Source organism: Canis aureus, chromosome 29 (assembly GCF_053574225.1).
Source record: "Canis aureus isolate CA01 chromosome 29, VMU_Caureus_v.1.0, whole genome shotgun sequence".
Taxonomy (NCBI): domain Eukaryota; kingdom Metazoa; phylum Chordata; class Mammalia; order Carnivora; family Canidae; genus Canis; species Canis aureus.
Genome location: NC_135639.1, coordinates 21,790,669 through 21,817,662, shown reverse-complemented (window position 1 = coordinate 21,817,662; position 26,994 = coordinate 21,790,669). Strand labels below are relative to the sequence as shown.

The window sequence follows — 26,994 nt, the reverse complement described above, 5'->3', positions numbered from 1 at the left end:
TTTATGATGGAAGTGATAAATGCCAGGTTTTTGACCAGAGCACCATTGAAATGGGAGCAGAAATTTAAATGTTTTTGGCAGAGTTAAATACTAATTATATAGATATATATATGATATGTAAATCACATAAGTTATATATATAAAATTATCAACATAAAATTATAAATATATAATTATACATTATATAATTATATATTATATGTTATTATGTATACTATCATTTAGTATAATAATATAATTATAGTACATAATAGTATATTATATAACATTAATAATATATTATGCATTACACTAATAGTATAATTTATATTATTCTATTATAAATATCAATTATATTATTTTATATTATTATATATGTTATATATTGTGTGATAACAACACATTAATATTATTTTTGGTAATACAAACCTATTATCATTGTCATCATTACTAAATTACTTAAGGAAATTAATCATCAGAAGAAATCAATGAGCCATGTAATCACACGTACTTGTAAAAGTGCTAATTGCTTCAGAATTAAACCAGGCTTTGGGGGCAGCCAAGCATTGATAGTTAGCCTCCTCCTCCTAGGAAAAGAATGACTTGAAGCTGAGCAGAAAATGCACCCATAAGCATACACACACATATACATCATAGTGACAGTTTTCCTTTGATGGTGATGAAAGCTGACGTATAGCATAGATCCCATCAGACCAGGTACTTGATTTGTAGAGAAATAGGTCCATAAAGAAATGTTAAGTGTCAGTGGGGAGGTAACTTTATACATGTAGCAACTGGACAAATAAGCAGGCTGTCCTCATACATGGGAGAGGCAGTGTCAGATGCTCTCAACTGGCATATTGGCCCTGACCAGTGTAGTGTGGTGCATCAGAGTCCAGGCTCTGGAGCCTGAGTTTAAATCCCATCTAAACCTCCTAGTTTCTGGGTTATCTTGGATATTATATTTTACCTTTCCAAAAATTTACTCTCTGTAAAATAAAGATAATATAAGCTACTATATAGAGTCTTTTTGAAGATTAAATGAATTGGTGCAGAAGAATTAGACACAGTGTCTGACTTACATACATTCTCAATATCTGTTATAGAAAGAAAGATAAAATGGTAAGGTTGGGTATGACCAGATGGAGCTCAAGGGTCCAATTAAGAAGCCACATCCTAAGGGTGTACGAGGCCAGAGCAAAGGTCATCTGAAATCTCACTGCCAGTCCAAACAGGCTATCCAAGAATCACAGTCTTGCTGGGCTACTCCACCTATAACTGGAGTACCAGATCACCTGTAACTGAGAGAACCAGATCACAAGGGAGGTTCGTAAGCAAGGGGTACAGATTAAAACCTCAGATCACGTCAAATTTAACATGCACGTGGCTGCAGGCACAAATTTAACATGCACGTGGACTGGCTACTGATGTTAGTAGGGTTACAATTTTTAAAGGAGTGATAGTAATTATGGGCATCAAAAAATAAACATCCAGATCTTTTTCCTGAAATTTAAGAGCCATTCATTCGCCTCTTCCCTACTCTAAGACATTAAATATAATACAGTCTATAGAGCTTCTATCTTTTCCTGGCACACAGTAGTAAACTTCTGTTTGTTCGACAGTGTTTTTGTATAAATTAAAAAAAGAAGCCCCTTCCTCTGGGTGGCTGAGTTGGCAAGTGGAGCATGGGCAAGATTCCCAACACTATTTTTCTCCTTGGCTGGGGGCCCTTGTGTGATGTACAACCTGCATAACAGGCTGGGCGAGTCCACAATCTTTAAATCATGTATCTATTTTGATGCTTTTGCAGATAACTTATATCCAAATGCATTTCCTTCAGGGAAACAATACAGATACATGCATGGAACTTATGACTAGTATTGTTTTTTCATTCTACAAATAGTTTCATTTTTAAAAAGAGGAATAGTACAGGTGAAAATAAAAGTGTCATCAAGGTTTTCAGCTGGATAAGAAAATCAATGCAATTCATGGTGTTGCCAATATCACCAATTATATCTCATTGGGCGTAAACAAAAGTGGTTTGCACTTACCTATTATGGATTATTTTCTTAACCTGATGTTTGGTCACTTGTCACTCCAACCACTCAATCAGAAGCAGGCTATAATTAAAATAAAACACACCCAAGTCTTCTAAAAGCATGGCTACCAGCTAGGAAGCAGTTAATGTACCTCTAATTCAGAGTACATAATTCAAATTAAAATTAGAGGAAAAATGATTTGCTTAATGTCATGTATGTGAAGAGCTAGGTTGCTGACAGATTTATGAGATCCAACATGCTGACACTTTTCACTCAGTGACATTTTTTACACATTTCTGATTGAGGACAGGCAGACCAGTTAATCTTAAGGCCCTTCGGGATGATCTTTCCCTGGGTCTCAACAGACTTTAAACCTGTCAGAGAGAAATTTATTCAACCTGATATGATGTTACAAACGGTAGTGGTCTGAGGCCCCGAGCTGCAGCACCTGTAAAAGTGACACAGGCTTCCCCAAGTGGCATTTACAGAGGTGGGGACTATAAAATGGTCTTGTGACATAAGACCCCAGACTGAGGACACTCCTCGGCCATGTTCTGTTCTCTTTTGAGTGTAGGCATGGGGTTGGTGGGCAGGGGGAGGTGCTAGTAAAAAGAACTCAGAACTGTGTGATACTCTCACCTCAAAGGATGATCAAAGGGGACAGTGAGAGATTTTTTAAAGAAGGCTTCAAGTCAATGCTGAGAATTTAGGATTTCTCCCAAATCGTTTGGGAGAAAGGCGGGGACAGTATTTTATTGCAGAGCTAACAGCTCCCCGCTGTGTGTGTGGAAGCATTCTGGAGTGGAGATGTTCAGGAAAGCTTTGGTCTAAAACCTCCCTGTGGCAATGATGGCCACGACAAGGCCAAGAATGGCAAGCTCTTGTAAACTGAGCTTCTAAGTTTTTTTTTTTTTTTCCATCTGTCTGCCTCAAAAAGCAGTGTTTCAGCCCCCAACTCCAAACAAGAGAGAACATAATAGGTTTTCCATGAGATAAATCTAAAAGTACCTAGCATACAGGAGGTGCTCAAAAAGGGGTCCTCCCTCCTTCCTCAGGAAGAACTAACTCCCTGGTCTTCTCTTACTGGCATTGAACAAGGAAAGAGTTAATTCTGTCCGAAGAGGAGCTGACACCATGACAGGAATGTACTCCCTCAGCAGTATGAAGAATTTGGGAATCACCCCATCAGCTGCCACTCTGCCTCCAAAAGCCAGGTGAATACCTGCCACAGTGAGTGCGGAAGTACCTCTTCAATTTGCCTCACCAAGTATGAATCTCTCTCCCAGATCACAGTCCTATAAGAGACAGGGATTTGGGGAGGCTAGAGCAGCCAAATGTGAATGGGTGGAGGAAGGAACAAATAAGCAAGAGGTTACAATTCCCAAGCCTCGGTGAAATTCACCTTCTTTGTAGAGAAACAGGACACCACTTGCCATGTATTTCCTCATTATCACGAATATGTCATTACATAGCAACATAGACACTTAAATCTTATTAAAATATGAGGTAGAAAAAAACTGAATTATAAATTCTAATTTTTTAAAAGATTTTATTTACGTATTCATGAGAGAGGCAGAGGGAGAAGCAGGCTCCTCACAGGGAGTCTGATGTGGGACTCTATCCTGGGACTCCAGGATCACACCCTGAGCTAAAGGCAGGCCCTAAACCGCTGAGCCACCCAGGGATCCCATAAATTCTAAATTTTAAACAGAACCAGAAAGTCACATTGCTGACAAAGTGGTAATATTTCTCAAAAGGAAAAGACATTGATGAAGGGGGAGAAATGAGAAGTCAGGGAGGAACATATTGCTAAAGGTAATTCCTTAACTTTTAATCGTGAGCAAAAGAGCAATTTGAGTGCACAAAGCAGCTCATAGATGACACCGTTGTTTTCAGTGACTGGCATGAAACCCTCTCCCCGATTGTGAGACTCACATGATTCAAAGTGGATTTAAGGATCCTAGTTGTTTGGGAATCCATCCTATCTGTATTTGAACTGTAGGACAAGACATCCTAGATTTGGGACTACAGGCAAGTCACCCTGACTCTCCAAGTTCCAGCTTCCTTCTTCTTAAAATAGGAATAATACTAGTAATGAACTCACAAGACTTTCTGAGGCATAAACAAGACTATACAGAGTACTCACTCCAAGTGCTTGAGTCACATGTATTATTCTTAGTATTGTTATCATTGTTAATATTCTGAAACACTATCAACCTAGAGACAGTCATAAGTAGCCTCCGCTAGAAAGATGTGGAAACACATTATAATCTACTTTGCATTTACCTAGATAGTTGTCAGCCGGAAATTGGTCAACTAGAACTCTCACACATCCAGAAAGATCTAAGCCTATTTAAAAGGATTGAAGAATGTAGAACTTGCAGCCAGAACGGAAACTCTTGGTGGAAAAGCTGCCCTAAAGAGAGGCTGCTCAGGGAATCAAATAACCCTAGGGCATCATTCAAATCTCCATCAAGAGAAGATGACTGATCCAGAGTCCCCGGATGCCAAACAGCCCAAGAGGTTTAGCATCCTCAGCGGGGGAGGCCGAGGCTTTATGAATAAATGAGACCCAAGCCACACAGGCAGGCAGCTGCAGGCTTTCATGAGCATTAATTTTACTTAATATTACAAATTTTAAATTCTGCAAATACATACAAGCATAACAAATAGAAAAGCACAAAGTGATCATTAGGGTTATAATGTGTGTGTGAATATGCGATCAGAATAGGCACACTGCAAATAAAGTTCTATATAAATGCTAAATACTTCACCATTTGCTACTACAATAATGTGTCATATGGCTGAAATTCTTAAGTACTTTATGTTCTCTGCTGGTATGAAGTCATTAATCCCATTTATACAATTAATGAGGAGACCCTGGGTCCAAATTAGGGACCAGAGCTGGGGGGAAAACTGAAATTAAAGACAAATGATGGGTCATTTTCCTCTCAAGCTGTAATGATGCTTTGCTAAATAACACATTTTTCCGTGAGCCCTATTTTAAACACTGCACAATCCCCTCTAAAAGGAACTGATTATTACCACTACATCAATTATTTTGAGTTGGGTGACCTACGCATTGCCACGACCCAGAATGAACTTGGGTCCTTCAAAAGCCTCCTCTAGAGCATTCACATTTCAATCAGCCCTTAAAACTGATTCAGCTATTTTCCAAGTGTCACTGAGACAGGATAGGGAGGCAGAAGGTCCACTTGGCAAGATTGCTGTTTTAAATTTGTGACCCTTTCATTAGGGAACACAGTGTATCCTAATGGTGTAGGGGATGAGCTCTGGAGCCAGACAGTCCTGCCTTGAACCCGTGCTCCATCTCAGGCTGAATAACCTCTGGGAGAGTTACTTAGCCCCTTTGAGTATAGGATTCTTACTTGGTTATTGGTTATTATTAACAAACGAGTAAATTCAGAGTGAGAACAGCGACAACAAAAAGGTAGAACATACACAAAGAAAAGCAAAATCCAGACACATCTTTCAGTAAAAGTTCTGAGATAGGATCTTCCCATAATCTGAGATCTCTCTTCTTGAAATTAATAAAAAAAAAAATCTCAGTCAGGAAAATGTGAATTTGAAAAGGACAGAAATCACCGTCTTGGGCCTGACCCCCAAAGATGACCTGGGTAACAACAATCCACTTTTTCATATTGATGTTGGTGTGTGGGTGATAGTATTGGTTTCCTGAGTGTGTGTTGAGTGTGCACATGTGTTTAACAAAACACTAACTTCCCCAGAGGAAGAAATGAGGAGTTGGGACATTCGCTGTTTTCTTTAGCAGAGAAAGTTTTCAGCTAGAAAGACTTCAGAGAAAGTCCTTGCCCTTTATGTTCAGTTACAAGGCATGATTATAGGGGAAGTAATAACAAAAGAGCCTAATGCAACTTAAGTGACTTTTATTAACCACTATGACCACACATATCCTTAGAACCATTAGGGGAAGTACCTCACTCCAGCTTGGCTCTGCTGGGATCCCTGCTCACGTTACTAGATAGCTACTCTTAGAGGCACTTTCTCTGTCCACAGTGGTGAACGGGGTCAACTAGTTGGGTCTCCAGAGAAGTACTTGGACCTCATGAAACTATACTGCAGTGAGAACACAACAATGCCAAAAATGCCACCCAGACCTACCCTTTAATGAAGATCTTGTCGCCCACCTGCTATGAGAGCTCTCAGCAGAAGGAACCTTCAGGATTCCCTGAGTGGGAGACAGCTGCCCCACCAAGTCATGCTCCTTTCAAGGTGGCCCATATCCAGTGACTGATTAGTGCATCTCAGCCCAACTTGGACAGCTGTGAAGGGCCATCTAGATCCAGAGCTCCCTATGGGATCAGCCAAGGCTGTTGTTGGGCCCACTTGGTTTCTGCCTCATTTGGCGTCTGTCCTCTGTTTTCCACAGGTGATGATTATAAGGGTCATATAAATATACTACGCCCTAAAACTGTTCATTAGACCCAGCCTGCCTCAGTGACTATGCATTTATCTTGTAAACAGGGACACTTTAGAGAGGAGCAGGTGCTCTTAATAATTTTACTGGGACAAGATACTTAAATGAATACTGTTCTTAGGAAACAAGAACTTATAGTAACCCTGAGATAACACAGCTAAAGCAGGAAATGATTTGGTTAGATTTTGTACTGTGGAAACTCACATAGAAGACATGATAAGGATACTTTATTAGTTAAACTTTATCTTTGGGGAAAAAAACCTTGTCTTTTAAAAAAATTATTACATCTTTAAGAAAGTGAACATCTTCACTATGAAATTTTAAACTATATGGAAGAGTACAAAATAAAACAGAACACAAAAGAAATCATGTGAAACAGCTTTTCCTCACCAGAAGAAAAATATTAGTATTTTAGTTTGATGAAAATTATTCTAGCCATCACTTTGTTCATAAGAAATAAATGGATAAATGAATGAATGGATGCACACATAGACTGAATACATTTATCACAATAGGATAACATAACACAGTTTTCAAAAATAGATATGCAATTAATGATACATAAAGACATATTTATACATGGATGCATATATGATTTACTTATTAGATAAAAAGAAACTAATGTAAAATTAAGGAGAGTTTTAATTTCAAATATTCCTGCACACAGGAAGAGCTCCTATGCTCAGTACTTCAGGGCCCTGCAAGGCCGCATCCAAGTCCTGCAGTTCATTCAGTAGGACGTGGGTTAAGGAGAAGGTTTGGCTTGCCAGGACAGTCACAGTTTATTTCTCTCATCCAAGCATAATTATTTAAACTCACCTATTTAACTTTCAGAAGTACTAACTTGCAGTAAATTTACCATATAGTTATTGCCTGTATTGAAGAATTTTGCCCAATTTAGGCAGCAGGAGACACTTGTATGCATCATATCTCCGCAGCATTGGCCAAGTTACTGGTATTTCAGGATCTTCAGTTTCCATGGCTTTAAAATGAGAATACTATGCGGCAACTGGGTTGCTCAGTGGTTTAGCATGTGCATTTGGCTCAGGTTTTAATCCCGAGGTCCAGGATTCTTACTGATTTTAGGCCTCTGAATTTCCTTATCCTGGAACATTTACTTTAGAAAACTTAGAATTGTAAAAATTTTCTCTTTTCCCAGCCTTTGCCAGCTTTACAAGTCAAGAATGTCTTTCTTAATGACCTGGGATCCATCCCTTTAAAATAATAAATAAATAAATAAATAAATAAATAAATAAATAAATAAATAAGAAATTTAATCATTGAGAAAGATAGTGACTCTGTTCCCCAGTCCCAGTGAGAGGGTAGAAACCTAATTTCCATAAATAGCAATTAGAAAGTTCCTTAGACTTAATAATACTGACCAACTTCCACCCTAATGTCTTTCACTACCTTTCACAGCTTATCCCAACACTTATAACTCCCCTACCTTTTGTTTCAGTGCAATTGATTTCAATCCCTCTCCCCTATTGCAGTAAATCTTGAATAAAATCCTCCCTGCCTATTTAACTTTATATGGTATATTACGTTGTTGTCTATTTTTAAAGTAGTTAAAAAACTGATATAAGCCTAAGGTCCTCTACTTACACATGTAAGGTGTAAGATGTCAGGGATCCTGAACCATTAAATCCCCAGATTCTTGCTATAATATTTGCCCAACAATCTCCTAGAAGGTATTTTTGTTTCCTCCTCTGTGAAGTAGAAATAATAAAACTTGATCTGAAAAGGGCCCTAGTAGATTCCACTTTTTCTTTCTTTTTTTAAAAAAATTTATTTATTCATGAGAGAGAGAGAGAGAGAGAGAGGCAGAGACACAGGGAGAGGGAGAAGCAGGCTCCTTTCAGGAGCCCGATGTGAGACTCGATCCTGGGATGCCAGATCATGCCCTGGGCCGAAGGCAGGTGCTAAACTGTTGAGCCACCCAGGGATCCCCAGATTCCACTTTTTCAAACACAGTTTACACTTACAGTTGTTTAGTGTCTGGCTTCCATTAGACCATAAACTCAGTGAGAGCAGGGACTATGCTCACCCATTCTCTGATGAATCCCAGTGTCCAGCATGGTATGTGATATTCAAAAAGTGCTCAGTAGCTATTAGACAAAAGTGATTATAATTAGAAGAAATGTAATATGACTAGAACAGGAGGAACTGCAAATAAAACTAAAATTTTACTGACGTTAATCCTGAGCTCAAATTAATAGAATGTCCAAATGTACACTTAAGAGAGTGTCAGGAAATCTGGATTTTAATCCTATCTTTGACACTGACTAGAGTTAAACTTAGTTAATTATTAAATATCTCTGATCCTCAAATTTCTTCTGGTATTATACCAGAAATAGAGTAGATAATGGCTGAAATCTCTTATACAAATAGCCTACTATTTCATGGATCAAAATTCTAGTACCCAACAATTGCTCTAGAGTTACAGAACATGCTTATAAATCCTGACACTTAGGGCAGCCCCAGTGGCTCAGCGGTTTAGCGCTGCCTTCAGCCCAGGGCGTGATCCTGGAGACCTGGGATGGAGTCCCACATCGGACTCCCTGCGTGGAGCCTGCTTCTCCCTCTGCCTGTGTCTCTGCCTCTCTCTCTCTCTCTCTCTCTCTCTGTATCTCTCATGAATAAATAAAATCTTTAAAAATAAAAATAAATAAATAAATCCTAATACTTAAGATTGTTCGTTTCCCCCTCTCCTTCCATTCTTTCATGTATTCATAGAATTGTTAAATGCTTCCTCTGTACTTGCCCCAGGGAAGCTCAAAAACCTTTTAGATACCTGCCATGAATTAGGATCCATGTTTTCTGGCTGAAGTCTATCTTCAATGAGATTCCAATTCTAGCTCTGTTTATTCCATTATACGTTTTAAAAAGTTCTTTGCTGACCTTGCTGCATTATGTAAATGACAGAGGCTAATTCTCTTTGAAGCATAATCTTCTGTTGACTTGGATGTCAACAAGGTAGCCAAACACACATTGGATGACTTGCCTCACATACCCTTTTCTCTGAGTCTTTTGCCTTAATGTGCCTGTGTTTACTTTCTTGACAGATTTCTTTGATTTCAACTATAAATCAGTAGTTTCTATATCAGATTGACTTCAAAGATGTAAACCAGTAGAAAGAACCTACCTCTGACCATATATTCTCCATATTTTCTCTCTCTTTCTCTCTCTCTCTCACACACATACTATTTTAAAACTGTAGGTATCATAGTTTATTCATTGGTTCACAGTCATTAACACAGCAATGATCAAATAGAAAGACCCCAGGCAGAGACCTGACAAGACCAAGAAAACAGTTGATTGTTGGAATTCATTTGTAATATAATAGTATTCCAGCATATTGTAAGTTTTTGACCTTAAGCAAAGGAAAGTTGATGACTTTAATAGAGCTTTCTTTATAAACCTTTTCTTTCTGCTTTAAAACTGCTGACTTTTTTTTAGCGTTGCCTCTCCTACAATTGCTTTCAAAAGCGTATTTCTATGTTTCAAAGCCAGAGTTCACTTCAGTAATGCTCAGTTAATTGTGTGGGCACACACACTTGATAGCAAGCCTAAGGCCCTTCTTGAAAGGATAAAATATCACCCTGTATTATCTGCCCCCTTTCTCTTCCATGGAAAGCACTCACCCTAATTATGAGAAAGTACTTGTTTAGTTCCAGTTGTCTCAAAAGTAGCCTAATAATAACAACAATAACTTAGTTATACACCCCAAGAAGTAAGCTATCTCTGTTAATATAGACCTAGATTCAAACACTACTACTAACAGACATTAGTGGTGAAATTTTAGGCAAATGATTTGCCTTCTCTAAGCCTGTTGCTCCTTCTCTCAACATGACAGAAATATTATCACCTCAAAGGATTATGGTAAAGGTTAAATAACATGCTTGTAATGTAATTGTAAAGATATTGGGATATACTTTGTACTTACTAAACAATGATGGTGGATATGTGTGTTCTTGTGTATAGCTGCTACCTGTTAATGCTGAGTAAGCAAGGAAATGTATTTGGTCTTTGGCAGAAGACAGTAACTGGACCAATGACAAGAAAATTCTTCAGTCTGAAATATGATAAAGTCTGCTGGCTCTCTTGGGCAGCTTCATCACTTCCTTTTCAGCCTGACTTATAACAAGACTCTATTTCTGGTATCCCTTCTCATAGCTCCATCCAAGGGGGAGCCTGAGTTTGCTTTCTAAATCAACCTCCTCTATATTTATTATTACTCAGTGGTCTTATATCTCTTTCTTCTGAGAGTTCATGGTTCACGCAAAGGCAATGTTTCTCCATCAAGTTTCCATATTTTCCATCAATTTTTCTGTTGCCAGTAGAAAACTAAAAAGCTGATATTACAGAAACTATAAACATGGCCCCATATAAATACATTCTTGGAGTTGCACAATTAGAAATACTGATCTGTCACTCAATAAATAGAAACCTAATACTGTTTGTCCTGAGATGTTTTCTAGACATGTCATTCTTGGAACTGGCCTTAAGATCCAGAGTGGGAGAGTGGATCAAAGGCCTCAGAGCTAGAACTTATTTAGTGGTACTGAGAGGTTAGTTAAGAACCCCATTCTCTCCACCTGTGACAGTTTCCAACCTGTTCCAATAATAACCTCCCTTATGAGCATACACCAGGGGGCCTAGGTTGAATCATCATGATCTTTGAAAAACGCTTCTAAATTTCCAAGATTGCATCCATTTCTTCCAGACTACCTAATTTGTTGGCATGTAGTTGCACATAATATATTCTTATGATTGCTTGTATTTCCTGGGTGTTGGCTGTGATCTCTCCTCTTTCATTCATGATTTTGTTAATGTGGATCCTTTCTCTCTCTCTCTCTCTCTCTCTCTCGATAAATCTGGCTAGGGGTTTGTCAATCTTATTAATTCTTTGAAAGATCTAGCTTTCAGTTTCGTTGATCTGTTCTTCTCATTCATATTTCATTGATTTCTGCTCTAATCTTTATTATTTCTTTTCTTCTACTTAGTTTAGGCTTTATCTGCTGTTACTTTCCAGCTCCTTTATGTGTAGGGTTAGCTTGTGTATTTGAGATTTTTCTAATTTTTTTAGAAAGGCTAGTACTACAATGTACTTTTCTCTTAGAACTGACTTTGCTGTTGCCCAAAGATTTTGAACAGTTGTGTTTTCATTTTCATTCATTTACATGAATTTTTTATAATCTTCTTTAATTTCTTGGTTGACCCATTCATTCTTTAGTAGGATGCTCTTTAACCTTTAAGCGTTTGCGTTCCTTCCAAATTTCCTCTTGTGATTGAGTTCAAGTTTCAAAGCATTGTGGTCTGAAAATATGCAGGGAATAATCCTAATCTTTTGATATTGGTTGAGACCTAATTTGCGACCCTGTTTGTGATCTAGTCTGAAGAATGTTCTGTGTGCACTCAAGAAGAATGTGTATTCTGTTGCTTTAGGATGGAATGGTCTGTATATACCTATGAAGTCAATCTGGTCCAGTGTATCATTCAAAGCCCTTGTTTCCTTGTTGATTCTGCTTAGGTGATCTGTCCATTGCTATGAGTGGGTGTTAATGTCCCCTACTATTATTGTATTATTATCAATGTGTTTCTTTAATTTGGTTATTAATTGGTTTATATAATTGGCTGCTCCCAAGTTAGGAGCATAAATATTTATAATTATTAGATCTTGTTGGAAAGACCCTTTAAGTTGATATAGTGTCCCTCTTCATCCCATATTACAGTCTTTGGTTCAAAATCGAATTTGTCTGATATGAAGATTGCTACCTCAGCTTTCTTTTGATGTCCATCCTCATGAGAAGTGGTTCTCCACCCCCTCAGTAAAACAGGAAGAAATAGAAAATCAGAACAGAAGCATAACTGCAAGGAAATTGAAGCAGTAGTCCAAAACCTCCGAAAAAAAAACAAAAAAAAACAAAAAAAAAAACAAGAGTCCAGGGCCAGATGGCTTCCCAGGGATCTTCTGCCAAACATTTAAAGAAGAATAAATACCTATTCTTCTGAAGCTGTTTCAAAAACTGGAAATGGAAGGAAAATTTCCAAAGTTGTTCTATGAGTCTAGCATTACCTTGATCCCCAAACCAGATAAAGATTCCATCAAAAAGGAGGATTACAGACCAATATCCCTGATGAATGTATATATCAAAATTCTCACCAAGATACTATTAGCCAATAGGATCCAACAGCACCTGAAAAGATTATTCATGACAACCAAGGGGGATTTATTCTTGGGCTGCAAGAGTGGTTCAACATTTGCAAATCAATCAGTGTGATACACCACATTAATAAAGGAAAGGATGAGAACCATACAATCTTTCAATTAATGCAGAAAAAGCAGCATTTGACAAAAAACAGCATCCTTTCTTGATTAAAACTGTCCACAGTGTAGGGATAGAAGGAACATAACTCAGTATCATAAAAACCATCTGAGAAAAGCCAACAGCAAATGCTCTCAATGGGGAAAAATTGAGAACTTTCCCCTAAGATCAGGAACATGACAGGGATGCCCACGCTCATCACTATTGTTCAACATATTACTAAAAGTCATAGCCTCAGCAATCAGACAACAAAAAGAAATAAAAAACATTCAATTTGGCAAATAAGCCAAACTCACTCTTCGCAGATGACATGATACTTTATGTAGAAAACCCAAAAGACTCCACCTCAAAATTGCTAGAACTCATACAGCAATCCAGCAACATGGCAGGACATAAAATCATTGCACAGAAATCAGTAGCATATCTATACAATAACAATGAGACTGAAGAAAGAGAAATTAAGGACTCAATCCCATTTACAATTGCACCAAAAACTGTAAGATACCTAGGAGTAAACCTAACCAAAGATATAAAGGATCTGTACTCTAAAAACTACAGAACACTTATGAAAGAAACTTAGGAAGACACAAATAAGTAGAAAAACAGTTCATGCTCATGGATTGGAAGAATAAATATTGTTAAAATGCTTACTTAGAGTGATCCACATATTCAGTGCCATCCCTATCAAAATATCTCAACACTTTTCACAGAGTTGGAACAAATAATCCTAAAATTTGTGGCAACTATATAAAAAAAGCAAATATCCAGAGGAATGTTAAAAAATAAAATAAAATCAAAGATGGTGGCATCATAATACCAGCCTTCAAACTGTATTACAAAGCTATAATCATCAGGACAGTATGATATTGACACAAAAACAGAAAATAGATCAGTGGAACAGATTAGAGAATCCAGAAACGGACCCTCTACCCTATGATTAACTAATCTTCCACAAAGCAGGAAAGAATATCCAATGGAAAAAAGACAGTATGTTCAATAAATAGTGCTGGGAAAATTGGACGGCCACATGTAGAAGAAGAAACTGACCATTTTCTTATACCATACACAGAGATAAGCTCAATATGGATGAAAGACTTAAATGTGTGACAGAAATCCATCAAAATCTTAGAGAAGAACACAGGCAGCAACCTCTGACTTTGGCAGAGCAACTTTCTTGCTAGACACGTCTCAAAAGGCAAAGAAAACAAAAGCAAACATGAACTATTGGGACTTCAAGATAAAAAGCTTCTATATAGCAAAGGAAATAGTCAACAAAACTAAAAGGCAACCTACGGAATGAGAGAAGGTATTTGTAAATGACATATCAGATAAAGAGCTAGTATCCAAGACATATAAAGAAATTATCAAGTCAACACCCAAAAAACAAATAATCAAGTCATGAAATGGGCAGAAGACATGAACAAACGTTTCTCCAAAGAAGACATATAAGTGGCCAACAGACACATGAAAAAATGTTCCACATCACTCAGCACCAGGAAAACACAAATCAAAACCACAAAGAGATACCACCTTACACCAATTAGAATGGCTAAAATGAACAGGACAGGAAACAAAAATGTTGATAAGAATGTGGAGTAAAGGGAACCCTCCTATACTGTTGGTGGGAATGCAAGCTGGTGCAGCCACTCTGGAAAATGGTATGGATTTCTTCAATAGTTTAAAAATAGAGCTAGCTCATTACCCAGCAATTGCACTACTAGGTATTTACCCCAAAGATACAAATGTAGTGATCCGAAGGAGTATCTGCACCCCAATTCACAGCAGTAAAGTCCACAATAGCCAAACTATGGAAGAGCTGAGATGTCCATCAACAGGTGAATGGATAAAGAAGATGTTATATATATACATATATATGTATATATATAACATGTATTAGAATATTACTGTAATATATATGTATATAGATTTTACATATATAGTATATTACATATATATTAGAATATTACTCAGCCATCGGAAAGGATAACTATTTACCATTTACATCAACGTGGATAGAACTGGAAGGTATTATGCTGAGCAAAATAAGTCAGAGAAAAACAGTTATTACATGGTTTCACTTGTATGTAGAATATAAGAAAGAGCACAGAGGAATCATAGGGTAACGGAGGGAAAACTGAATGGAACATCATCAGAGAGGGAGAAAAGCCATGAGAGACTCTCTCTTAATTATAGGAAACAAACTGAGGGTTTCTGGAGGGTTGGTGAGTGAGGGGATGGGGTAATTGGGTGATGGGCATTACAGACGGCACTTGATGGGATCAGCTCTGGGTGTTATACACAACTGATGAATTATTTAACATTACATCTGAAACCAAGTATGTACCATTTGTTGGCTAGTTGAATTTAAGTTTTTTTTTTATTTATTTTTATTTTTTTAAATTTATTTTTTATTGGTGTTCAATTTACTAACATACAGAATAACCCCCAGTGCCCGTCACCCATTCACTCCCACCCCCCGCCCTCCTCCCCTTCCACCACCCCTAGTTCGTTTCCCAGAGTTAGCAGTCTTTACGTTCTGTCTCCCTTTCTGATATTTCCCACACATTTCTTCCCCCTTCCCTTATATTCCCTTTCACTATTATTTATATTCCCCAAATGAATGAGAACATATAATGTTTGTCCTTCTCTGACTGGCTTACTTCACTCAGCATAATACCCTCCAGTTCCATCCACGTTGAAGCAAATGGTGGGTATTTGTCATTTCTAATAGCTGAGTAATATTCCATTGTATACATCCACGAAGGCAAAAGAAACAAAAGCAAAAATGAACTATTGGGACTTCATCAAGATAAGAAGCTTTTGCACAGCAAAGGATACAGTCAACAAAACTCAAAGACAACCTACAGAATGGGAGAAGATATTTGCAAATGACATATCAGAATTTAAGTTTAAAAAAGAATAAAAAAGCTCTTCTAGAGACAACATACTTTAAACTTCAATCAACTACATCGTCATGTTTAACAATCACCAAATTATCTGCTTCTGTGACTTGTGATTTCAATTCTTTATTTATTTATCCATAAAGAAATTATTCTACCCAGAAATTTATATTCCTATGTATAGGGATGTATCTGGAGTGATTGTCAGACCACTTTGAAAGCACATACATTCCCTCTCACATTTCTCTACCCTGTGGATGTAAACCTCTCTCCTCCTTTTCTCTCTTTTCCTCATTCATTTGTTCACTATAATCTTGAGCATTGTAAATGTGCAGTGTAGTCTCCTTCCTCATGAGCTGGGATATACATGGGAGCCCCAGCCACATCATTTTAAAAGAAACCTAGATGTCATCTATCACTCATAGGACTTATCTTCTAGAAATCCCGCTTTCCCAGGAAGGCCACTCTGTTGACATCAAATGAAAGGAAATGAACATGGATTTCCAGGTGCTAAATTTAAGTGTCAATCCTGACCTTTGGAGGTCAGAGTCTTCAAAGGCATCCAGCCATTATCAACTGTCTCTCAGACATCACAGGTAAAGGAAATATTTTTATACATTGAAGCCTCAAGTGGAAGGGAGTAAGGTGGGTGGGTGCCTGTAGGGCAGGATGTCAAAGGCATTCAGGTCCAACTCTTCACCCTCTCCACCAGGCTATCATCATATAATTATGCTAGCTTAAAATACTGATTAGAATGTGGTTTTGGTTATTTATTCATAAGCTTTTTAGCAAATTAAATATACATGACAGATTTTTTTTTTAATGCATTAGTGGCTAGAAGTCTTCCAGGAAGTTTCAGAAAAAAGCTAGGCAAACATACATGGTATCCCAGTGTACTCTTCATGACTCCACCTGAAGATGTTCCCTTTTTTTTTTTTAACAGATCCCCATGCAAGCTCAAGGGGACAAAACATATTGCAGACTTTCACCTCAATCAACTTCACTTGCGAAAATTGCCCTATAGAATCCAGAAACTTCAAAGTTTCTCAAATAGTATTTTCTTGTTGCATGAGGTGCAAAATCAAGGGAGGAAAATGCAAGCACCAATTTCTGGTTATTTTCATCCCAGTATCTACCGGATTCTAGGAGGGATGCTTGTTTTCAGTGCTACTTCGCATTTCCACCCACCACACATATAAAACACACACTTCCTAAGGCAGATGGGATTGACGTTCTATAGCAGAAATACTGATTGCTTCCTAAACACTTCATGACTAATCTTAAATTGATGTCAACCCTTATTTCTCGATTTGGTTAATTTTTAAAATGTAGAATTATGTTACCCTCTACCCCTTCAAACGTTTTTTTTTTTTTTTTAACATTTATTTATTTATTTTTAATGATAGACATAGTGAGAGAGAGAGGTGGAGACACAGGAGGAGGGAGAAGCAGGCTCACGCCCTGGGCCAAAAGCAAGCGCTAAACCACTGAGCCACCTAGGGATCCCCTACCCCTTCAAACTTTAAATGGCTCTCCACCATTTGGGAATTCTGAGCAAATGCCATTCTTGATCTTATGCCAATTTACCTTTCAAAATTTACTTCTCATTGTCCCTCAGGAAATATTCCAAAACATTCCAAATGTTCCAAAACTCCATTCCTCTATTGACCTTCCTACAGTCTATCTCAACCTACTAGTAACTATCTCAAATAGTTAATATTTCCTTCACAAATATTTTCTGGCATAAGTCCCTCACAAATATGAGATGTTTCTCCCTTCTATATTCCCATAATATTAGCACCCTTTATGTTTTTGAGAAAAAATATTTTCTTCTGATTCTTATTATACTCATTGACTTACTGCTTTATCTCTGTGTGAGTTCCTTGAGGGAAGGAGGTAGTTTTAAATATCTTTAGATGCCTTGCAGTGTCAGATAGAGTGCCTTACTCACAGGATATACAATATGAATTTTATAAAACTGAATTAAAGGTAAGCATAGGAATAAATAGCTGCATTCTAATTAGAGTTTATTAAATATGACGATCATTCATGTACTATGAAATTCAGTATGTTTCAGTGGTCATAGAAATACTAAATTTTAGTAAATAATGGATTAAAACAATAAGATATGCCCAAGAAGCAAAAGTTCAGAAGACCACTAAATATATCCAGTTTTCAGTAGACGACTTCTGATTATAGAAAAAATTATACATCAGGAAACTATATTGGCCAGATTTCAGAATGAAAGATTGTATAAGGATCTAAATACATGACAATATTTAAATAGGGTAAGCTATACTACAGGGAGGCATTTTCTTTCTTTCTTCTTTCAGATTTCTGGGACCTGGGTGCCCATTTAAAATTAAATAAATGTGGATTTATATGTCCTAGTGAATAAATCTCAAAATGGTCCAAGAATAAAATATAAACTATAAGGCTAGATTTTACTAGTAAAAACCATGGAGGGGTATTTTAAATTACTTTTTATCTCAGATTTAGCAAATATATTTGGACTTCTAAATTTTGTGCCACACCTAGAGAAGTTTGCTTTTCATTATGACATAAAGATTCTAAGTTTCAATATCAAAAATTTATATAAACAAAGAAAAGAGATGAATGGCAAAATGGAAACAAAATAGAACTCATATTTCAAGAAAGGGTCCATTCCTTCCATATGGAAAGAACCTTGATAAACTCATAGGAAAAAAAAAAGTTCAAATAAAAAGTGGCAAGCATAATTAAAGTTCATCAGAAACGGAATTCAAAAGTATTAAACATATGAAAAAACACTCAACTTCACACAATATAAAATACATGCAAAATAAACTTCTACTAAAACAGTTTCAAACAATAATCCTAAAGTCCTAAAGATAATTTCTGTTTCAGAAAAGAGTTTGAGAGAGAGGTGGCAATAGCACCTTTAAGTCAGTGAGAACATTCCTGATAATGTAAGGAAAAATCTCCTTCTTAGATATTGACATATTTGTATAACAACAGGTATATCTCCACTTGTTTTTGTATCTGGCTATTTCTGTGGTTGGATGTGAGAAAATCTACATAAGAAAGTATATATAAAAATAACTCATATAAAAACATAATTCATATATAAAAAACTTTTCAGCAAGCCTAAAAAAGAAAAACACAAAACTTGTATCAACTACCAACCTCTGCTAGTCTGTGATACATTTCTAATGAAAAATAATTAGTTTAATGGCAGTTTAAAATGTATTTAAAAGAGTCATTTAATAAGTGGCATAATTATTAATATAAGAAATGAAAGAGGAGTCATCATTATTGATCCCATGAGTGAGCATTAGAAGGATAATAAATTATTTTGAGCAACTCTACGAGTTGCTTTGATAACATGATGTGAACCAGTTCCTTAAAATACAGAAAATAATGAAACTCACAAAAGGGAAAAAAATCTGAATAGGCCTATAATTATTATACACATGTAATTAATAATTAATAATATCTCATAAAAGAAAGCAACAGGCCCAGATGGCTTTACTAGTTAATTGTACCAAACATTTCACAAGAAATGACACTAATTCTTTATAATCTCTTCCAGAAAATATAACTAGAGGCCCTATTTCCTAATTCATTCTATTGTGGCAGCATTACCCTAATATCAAAAACAGATAAAGGCATTACAAGAAAGGAAAATCATATACAAATATCTTTTAAACATAAATGCAAAATTCTTAACAAAATATCAAATTGCATCTAATAATCTATTAAAATAATTATGCACTATGACCCAGTGTGATTTATCCTAGATATGCAAGACTTGTTCAAAATTCAAAAATAAGTTAATTTAATCCATCACATCAATAGACTAAAGAAAAGTATGTAATTGTATCATTTCATGCAGAAAAATTATTTGACAATGTCCACATCCATTCATGATAAAATGCTCAGACAACTAGGAATAGAAGGGGATTTGCTCTATTTGGTAAATAGCATCTATAAAAACCTCCAGCTGACACCATACTTAATGGTAAGAAACTGAATACTTTCTCCCTTTGACTGGGGACAAAGTAAGGATGTACTCTATTATCACTCCTGATAAACATTTTATAGGAAGTACTAACTAATGGAATGAGGAAAGAAAAGGAAATAAATAAGGTACATATTGGGAAGAAAGAAAATCAACTTCTTTCATCTGCAGATAAAATGATTGTCTGTGTAGAAAAATGTAAAGAATAAGAGAAGGGGTACCCGGGTGGTGCAGTCAGTTAAAAGCATCTGAAAAACTAAACAGAACTTGAAACTAAAAACATGCTATTATATACATTATGTCAAAAATTGAAATACTTAGGTATAAATATAACAATATATTTATAGGATCAGTATGTGGAAAAACACAAAATTTTTATGAAAGAAATCAAAGAGATAAAAAGATGGAAATGTATTCCATGTTCATTTATTGCAAGACACAATATTGCTAAGATTTCAATTATTTCCACCTTGATCTATGGATTAGGATCTAATACAATCCCAATCAAAATTTGGGATTGTATTAATCCCAAAATCCCATTTAGTAGCATAATATATATATGCTACTAAAATTTATATGAAAGGCAAAGCAAACAAAAAACACTTGGAAGAAGGATGACGTTGAAGGATGGATATTATCCAACTTCAAGTCTTATTGTAAACCAAAAGTGACCAAGACAATATGCAATTAGTGAGATAATAGACACATATGCCAATAAAATAAAATAGAGTCCAGAGATGGATCCACACATATCCTGAGTGATAGACTCCCTCCTCCAGCAAAATGAAAAGTGGCAATTAAGGGACACTGAAACAAAATGACAAACAGCCTATGTGTCCTCGTCCATGAAATTGTAGAAACTTTGGAAATTATAGAAAACATACTAGATAACAAAAATAATAACTGGCATCAGGATACAATAAATTAAAGCAATTTTGAAAATTAGACCACAAATTTAAATGGAAAATAGAATACAAATGTAAGGCTCCTACAAGTAGTTTGAAGACAGTGATTGTGTACAATAAAATATCTTGGAATTTATACTTCTAATTGTCATAAATAACACTAAAGGACATTAGCTGAGGGAAAAAGGCAAATATAAAAACAGGAAAATAAATCCAAGCCAAATTAAGGGGTGGGGTACTGCTAACTATTGAGTAGACAGGTGAAAAATCATGCTCCAGTGGTAGGTGGGCTACAACTTGGCTTTTGAGTTGCCTGACAGCTAAGGCAAAGAGAAAATATGATTCGCTCATTAATTAAAAGGGTTTGCAGGATATAAAGTTAAATAACATTTAAGAGATTCAGAAGCAGGTCTCATAAGAGGAGCTGAAAGTAAATTTCCCAATGAGTTTTTACAAAGAGGATGTGCTCATTATCATTCCTTAAATTAATGTAACAATTTGTTAACAGGAAGGTTTGTTATCATGTTCCTCAGGGGCAGGCATTATAATAATTTTTGAAAGGGCTTTACATATTTTCCCTCTTTAATTTTCAGGTAGACTAATGAATTTTAATTTCAAGGGTTGGTTAGAGGGAGATCCCAGTGGTTTTCACAGAAATACATAATAAAACATTGCTTAATGTAGCACTTCAGAGGTAAGTAAAATGTGGTTCCTCAGTATCTGGAGTTCAATTAGGAGCTCAGGAGACAAGTAAAGTTTCCATCTTTATCAAAGAGGATTATTATTATTTTCTCTTCATCAGCAGGAGGGAGACCTGGGTTATGAGTATGGTTGGAAAATATTCACTATTTTGAAATCAAGAATGGTAATAAAATATAACCAGTGATTTTGATGTCTATTTTGATATATGTCAGTGCATATTTGAATACTGAATTCAACATAATGATATTTATGATATGGCTACAAGGTACAATTACATTTCTTTTGAAAGTACTATTATAAGATGGAAGAAATTTGTTTAATTTTATTGTGTATTATATTTCTAGAAAATCAAGATTTGATGGAGTCAGTAAGAATTAATAAGCCAATCCAGCAATCTGCACATAATTCTGATTCCCATAAATGTATTTTTGGCAAATAACTTCTTCCATGATTTATCAGCTTAACCTGGAACAGCCCTACAGCAGGAGAGGATAAGCCTCTTTTGCATTTGCTCCTGTCTTTGTAGACCAAGAGAAAGCAGGAAACAGAATATCTAAGAATAGGTTGGAAAAATATTATGTTTGCCTTAAGTTGACAGCATATGAATCAATAGAAAATAAAGCAAAAGCAATAAGGGCACACAAAGTTTACTTTTATCTTCAGTCATGGGAATGCTTTATGTCTGTTGAAGAAGGAAAACAGCGCTATTAGAGTTAACTGAGCATATTAAACTGTAAACCACAAAGTGACTTCTCATATCATAAACTTAGTTCCAAGGGGTTGTAGTAAGTTTAAATTTAGAGGCCACAGCAACAGTAGCATGGATTAATAAGGCATTAGGAGCAGTTTGGATGAAAAATGCTGTAGCTGAAAAGCATATGGAGTTACTTTCTCCACTACCACTCTTAGATTTAGGGTAATCAAATTGCAAAGGTTTATAGGCCTTAAGATCCTTCATCAACTGATAGTTCTCTGTAGCATGTGATATTACCTGGTTGATTGAAAGCATCCACTCAAAACTTCATTGATATATAATGTGACAAAAATTTCAGTCCAGCCCAGGAAGTTAGACAAAAGGATCTGTCCCTGCAGCAACCCAAAATCCATATGGAGACAAAGGCTATATGACAATACAATAAATTAAAACAATAGGCTATGCTTTCTTTCACTCAGTCTATTGAACACATTGTGTGTGACAAGTATTATACTTGGCACAAGACAGTAGTATTTCCTGCCCTTGTGGAACACATAATGCATGCAAAATAGCCTAGGGCAATGACTGCACAAAACAATTAAAGAAAATTGAGCTCACAAAAAGTGGGAAAAACAGAATAATGTACCTCCTGATGAAAGTACATGAGACCACCTGACCACTTTTTCCCAAAAATACCAAAACTGAATATAAATAAGTTTTTAGATCTAACTGCAAATAACAAATAAGTAGAGGAAAGAGGAATATGCTAAATGTCATTAAATCATTATAAGGGTACAAATGAAAAAGAAATCACTGTAGAGGAATCAACAGGGCAAGTAGCCATGATTGCTCAACAAATAAATGGCGAGAAAATAAACAAATAAATAAAAGAATTCATGTATAAAAAAATATGTAAGAGAGATACTAATTTGTTGTAATGTATGCTTATTTTCTGGTTCATGATTCTTTTAAGAGGTTATTTATTTTTGAGAGAGAGAGGGCATGAACAAGGGGAGGGGCAGAGGGAGAGGGAGAGAATCTTTAAGTAGACTCCCTGGCAAATGGGGTGCCTGAGGTGGGGCTCAATCTCATGACCCTGAGATCATGACATGAGCAGAAGTCAAGAGCCAGACACTCAACTAACTGAGACACTCAGGCACCCCATCTGTTTCTTTTTTTTTTTTAAGATTTTATTTATTTATTCATGAGAGACACAGAGAGAGGCAGAGACCTAGGCAGAGGGAGAAGCAGGCTCCTCACAGGGACCCTGATGTGGGACTTGATCCCTGAACTGGGATCACACCCTGAGCCAAAGGCAGACGCTCAACCACCGAGCCACCCAGGCCTCCCACCCCATTTGTTCTTGATTTGAATCACAACTCAAAGAAACAAGCTGGGTTGGTGAGGAGGACAGAGACAGGGAAATAGTGACTAGATATTTTACAATACTATAAAAATTATGGAAAATACTGTAGATTTTTAAATGTGATAAATGATACAGTTTTTCTTTTACAAAGATCCTTATCCTTTAAAGATATATATTGAAATATTTATAGGATTTATTTCAAGATAATGAGCTAGGGAGGGGTAGTATCTGTATAGATGAAATGAAATTATATTGAGTTATAATATTATAACTGAGTTATAATATTTGAAGCTGGATGATGAGTATATGAAGGTTTCTTAATACTATTCTCTTTGGTACACCTCCATGGCTCAGTTGGTTAAATGTCTACCCTTGACTCAACTCAAGATCTGAGATGGGAGTCCCACATCCATCACCCTGCTCACTGGGGAGTCTGTTTCTCCTGCTCCCTCTGCCCCTCCCCCAACTCATGTTCTCTCTCAGCTCTCAAATAAATAAACAGAATCTTTGAGAAAAATACTATTCTTTTATGTTTGAAATTTTGTTACAAAAATTATCTCAATAGTGCATGAGAGAACTAATAATAATATATTACTAGAAGTAATAATAATAAGGGACTATGATATGTATGAAAGAGGAATATCAACTTTAGAATAGAGACTCATGAAAGACTGTTTCAAAAAGATGACATTCATATTAAGAACTTAAAAATAAGGATGCCTGGGTGGCTCAGTGGTTAAGCGCCTGCCTTTGGCTCAGGACATGATTCTCGAGTCCCTGGAACAAGTCCCACATTAGGCTCCCTGCATGGAGCCTGCTTCTCCCTCTCTCTATGTCTCTGCCTCTCTCTCTCTTTGTCTCTCATGAATAAATAAATAAAATCTTTAAAAAAAGAACTTAAAAATAGGTAGGAGTTATTCAGGTCATATTGGATGGGTGAAGCAAGTGTTCAGGTCAGGGTAACAACATGTATGAAAAGCTTTGAAGTGGAGAGAAGTGGATTAACACCAACAACAAAACCCTCTGAATGTTCAAACTGAAGCAGAATAAAGCACAGTAATGCAGAGGTTACTGCTAATAATCTAGATATATAGATACCGATTGAATCAAAGGGTTATAGTGCCTTTATTGAATATTATAGGCCTTAGTGCTTTTTAAATATTATATATAATAAGAATATTATATATTCTTAAGAAAAACAGGATATCATAAATTTTAGCAGAGAAAAATATTAAATATGAGGTACTTAAGGAACACTGCTATAGACCGAACATGTGTGTTCCCCTCCAAAATTGATAACTTGAAACCTAATTCACAATGTGATGCTGTTAGGAGGCAGGACCTTTGACAAGTGATTAGATCATGGAGTGGAGCTCTCATGAATGAGATTAGTGCCCTTATAAAAAAGACCCAGGATATATCCTTCAGCCTTTCTGCCTTGTGAACATATAGTGAGAACCAGGAAGTAGGTTCGACCAGACACCATACTTGCTAACTCTTTGATCTATTTGTGAGAAATAAATTTCTATTGTTTTTAGGCCACCCTGGCTATTGTATTCTGTTATAGCAGCCTGAATGGACAAGACAAACATGTGTTACCCTTAAAGAATGTGATGGAAAAGAGCAAGCATAGAGGCAGAAAGAATGATGCAGCTACAGGAAAAATTGCAGTGAACAATAATGGTGGCGAGGTGTAGGTGGAATGTAGTACACATATAGAGAATTGGATAGAATAAAGAAATATTTAAATAGTAAATTTGGGGAGGTGTCCTAGTTTGGGAGTGTAAGGGAGAGATAAGTCAAAGATTCTCAGGCTTCTGGGAAGTGACAGAAACATTACAAGTGGATAACGTTACTAGTCACCAAAGTATATAAGAGGGCCAGTCGGGGGTAATAAATAAGTGTTTAGTTCTAAATTTGTAAATTTTGAGGTGCTTTGTAATACCAATATAAGCATACTATAGATGCCATTTTATATAACAACACAAAACAAAGAAGACAGATCCGGTCTAGCAACATAAATGTAAAAGTCTCATAAAGACGAGACTGCCTAGGGAAACTGTAGAAGCAAAAGAGCACCTACATTTATGTCACAAGGGACCCCAAACATTAGCATCCTAGGAGATGCTGTTTCCATGTAGAATATAATAGGTATATCAAACACCCCATGTACCCCTGCGGCAACCAAGGGGAGCTGTATAAATTATACACATTTATTTAAAGAAATCAGAACACCCTATAAGCAGTAAGAAGAAAATGAATTTAAATTCTAGAGACAAGGGAGCTCATTCAGGTTGAATTGGCCATTACTAATAATTTTCTAGATTGGGGCCTTTGCAGAGTTTGATCATAGACTGAGTATCCAATGTGGTTTACACAGATGTAATAATATAGAAGGGAAAAAAGAGATAGAGAGGCCCTGGCAGACAAATGGACATGATATTGAAAACATGGAGCATCTTGAATGAGCATCCAGCTTTTCCCATTAGGGCATGGTTTGGACTTCTGGATTGTGTTCCATATGCTTGAGGAATAGAAAGCATCTTCTAAAAGGCAAAAGGAAATCTCTTATAATCTTTCAGTGCTCCATAGGCAAAGCCCTACTAGAGGGAGAGACCTGCCTCAAATACACATTTGTCTCTCAATTAGACATTTGTCCTAAAGAAGCCTCAAAGAATGGAGCTAAAGGGCAAAGTTCAAAATTTCAGAACTATTGAGCTGAATATCCTTCATTCTTATTTTGAGATGAGGAAATGAAACATTAAAATAAATTAAAATAAGAGACATGTAGTATACATGAATAAAATATACAAATCATATATTTATAGACACTGAGCATCTCTTGTGGTATTTTTTAAAGTATTACAAGAAATAGTTTACAAATGAGATAAAATTATCAATTCTCCCAGAATATAATTTATAAACATGGAAAAATGATGAAATAGAAAATCTGAAGTATTATACTTGATAAATAATTTTATCAATTAAAAAGAAATATTTCTTATACAGAAACCTCAATATATGTATATGTACATTATATTATATGTATATATATGCATATACATAAGCACACGTATATACACACATGCAACAAAATATTTGTATTTAGTATATAAAAAGAACACCTATAAATCAATCAGAATATTCTGACAAACTGCTACATAAGTGGATAAAAGACTTGAGTAGGTACTTGATAAAAGAAGGTATTTTGATGATGAGTAAACATAATATTGTGATAAATAATATCATATATCGATACATAAAGGTTCTCAATAACATTAATAGTCAGGGAAATGCAGACTAAAATTACAAAGAGACACTACTCCCAACCAGAAGAGCAGAAATTAAAATAACAGAAAATGCTTTGTGTTGATTAGTCTATGAAACAAAAGAAACTCTTACATAACAGTGAGTATGTTAATCAGTATACTCGCTTCTGAAAAAGACTACAGTGAAACACATTCTATGACACTGTAAACTCATCTCTACACATCTATCTAAGGGAAAGCAGAATTCATTTTTAATAAAATATATGCACAGGAACCAAGAGAAATTAGTATGTGTGTATGTATGTATCATAAAAAAGACATACGCTATAATTTCCATTCTGTAATTATTTAT

General features: G+C 36.0%; 1 protein-coding gene across 36 annotated transcripts in view; it reads right to left on the bottom strand.

The window, feature by feature from the left end:
* LOC144301134 (uncharacterized) overlaps window positions 1–26,994 on the bottom strand; it is a 286,282-nt gene that overhangs the window by 198,130 nt on the left and 61,158 nt on the right. For 4 of the 36 annotated variants that reach the window (XR_013367904.1, XR_013367905.1, XR_013367900.1 and 1 more), the window contains exon 1: window positions 8,525–9,049. The exons of 23 other annotated variants lie outside the window; for them this stretch is intronic. Coding sequence is in view for 6 of the 13 variants with exons in the window: in XM_077877701.1 (XP_077733827.1) it covers window positions 8,525–8,555 (31 nt within the window). In the remaining 7 variants the exon portion in view is untranslated. Of the gene's footprint in view, window positions 1–2,030; window positions 2,115–8,462; window positions 9,050–26,994 lie in introns of those variants that run through there. 9 more of the 36 variants (XM_077877705.1, XM_077877706.1, XM_077877708.1 and 6 more) reach the window with 6 other exon arrangements.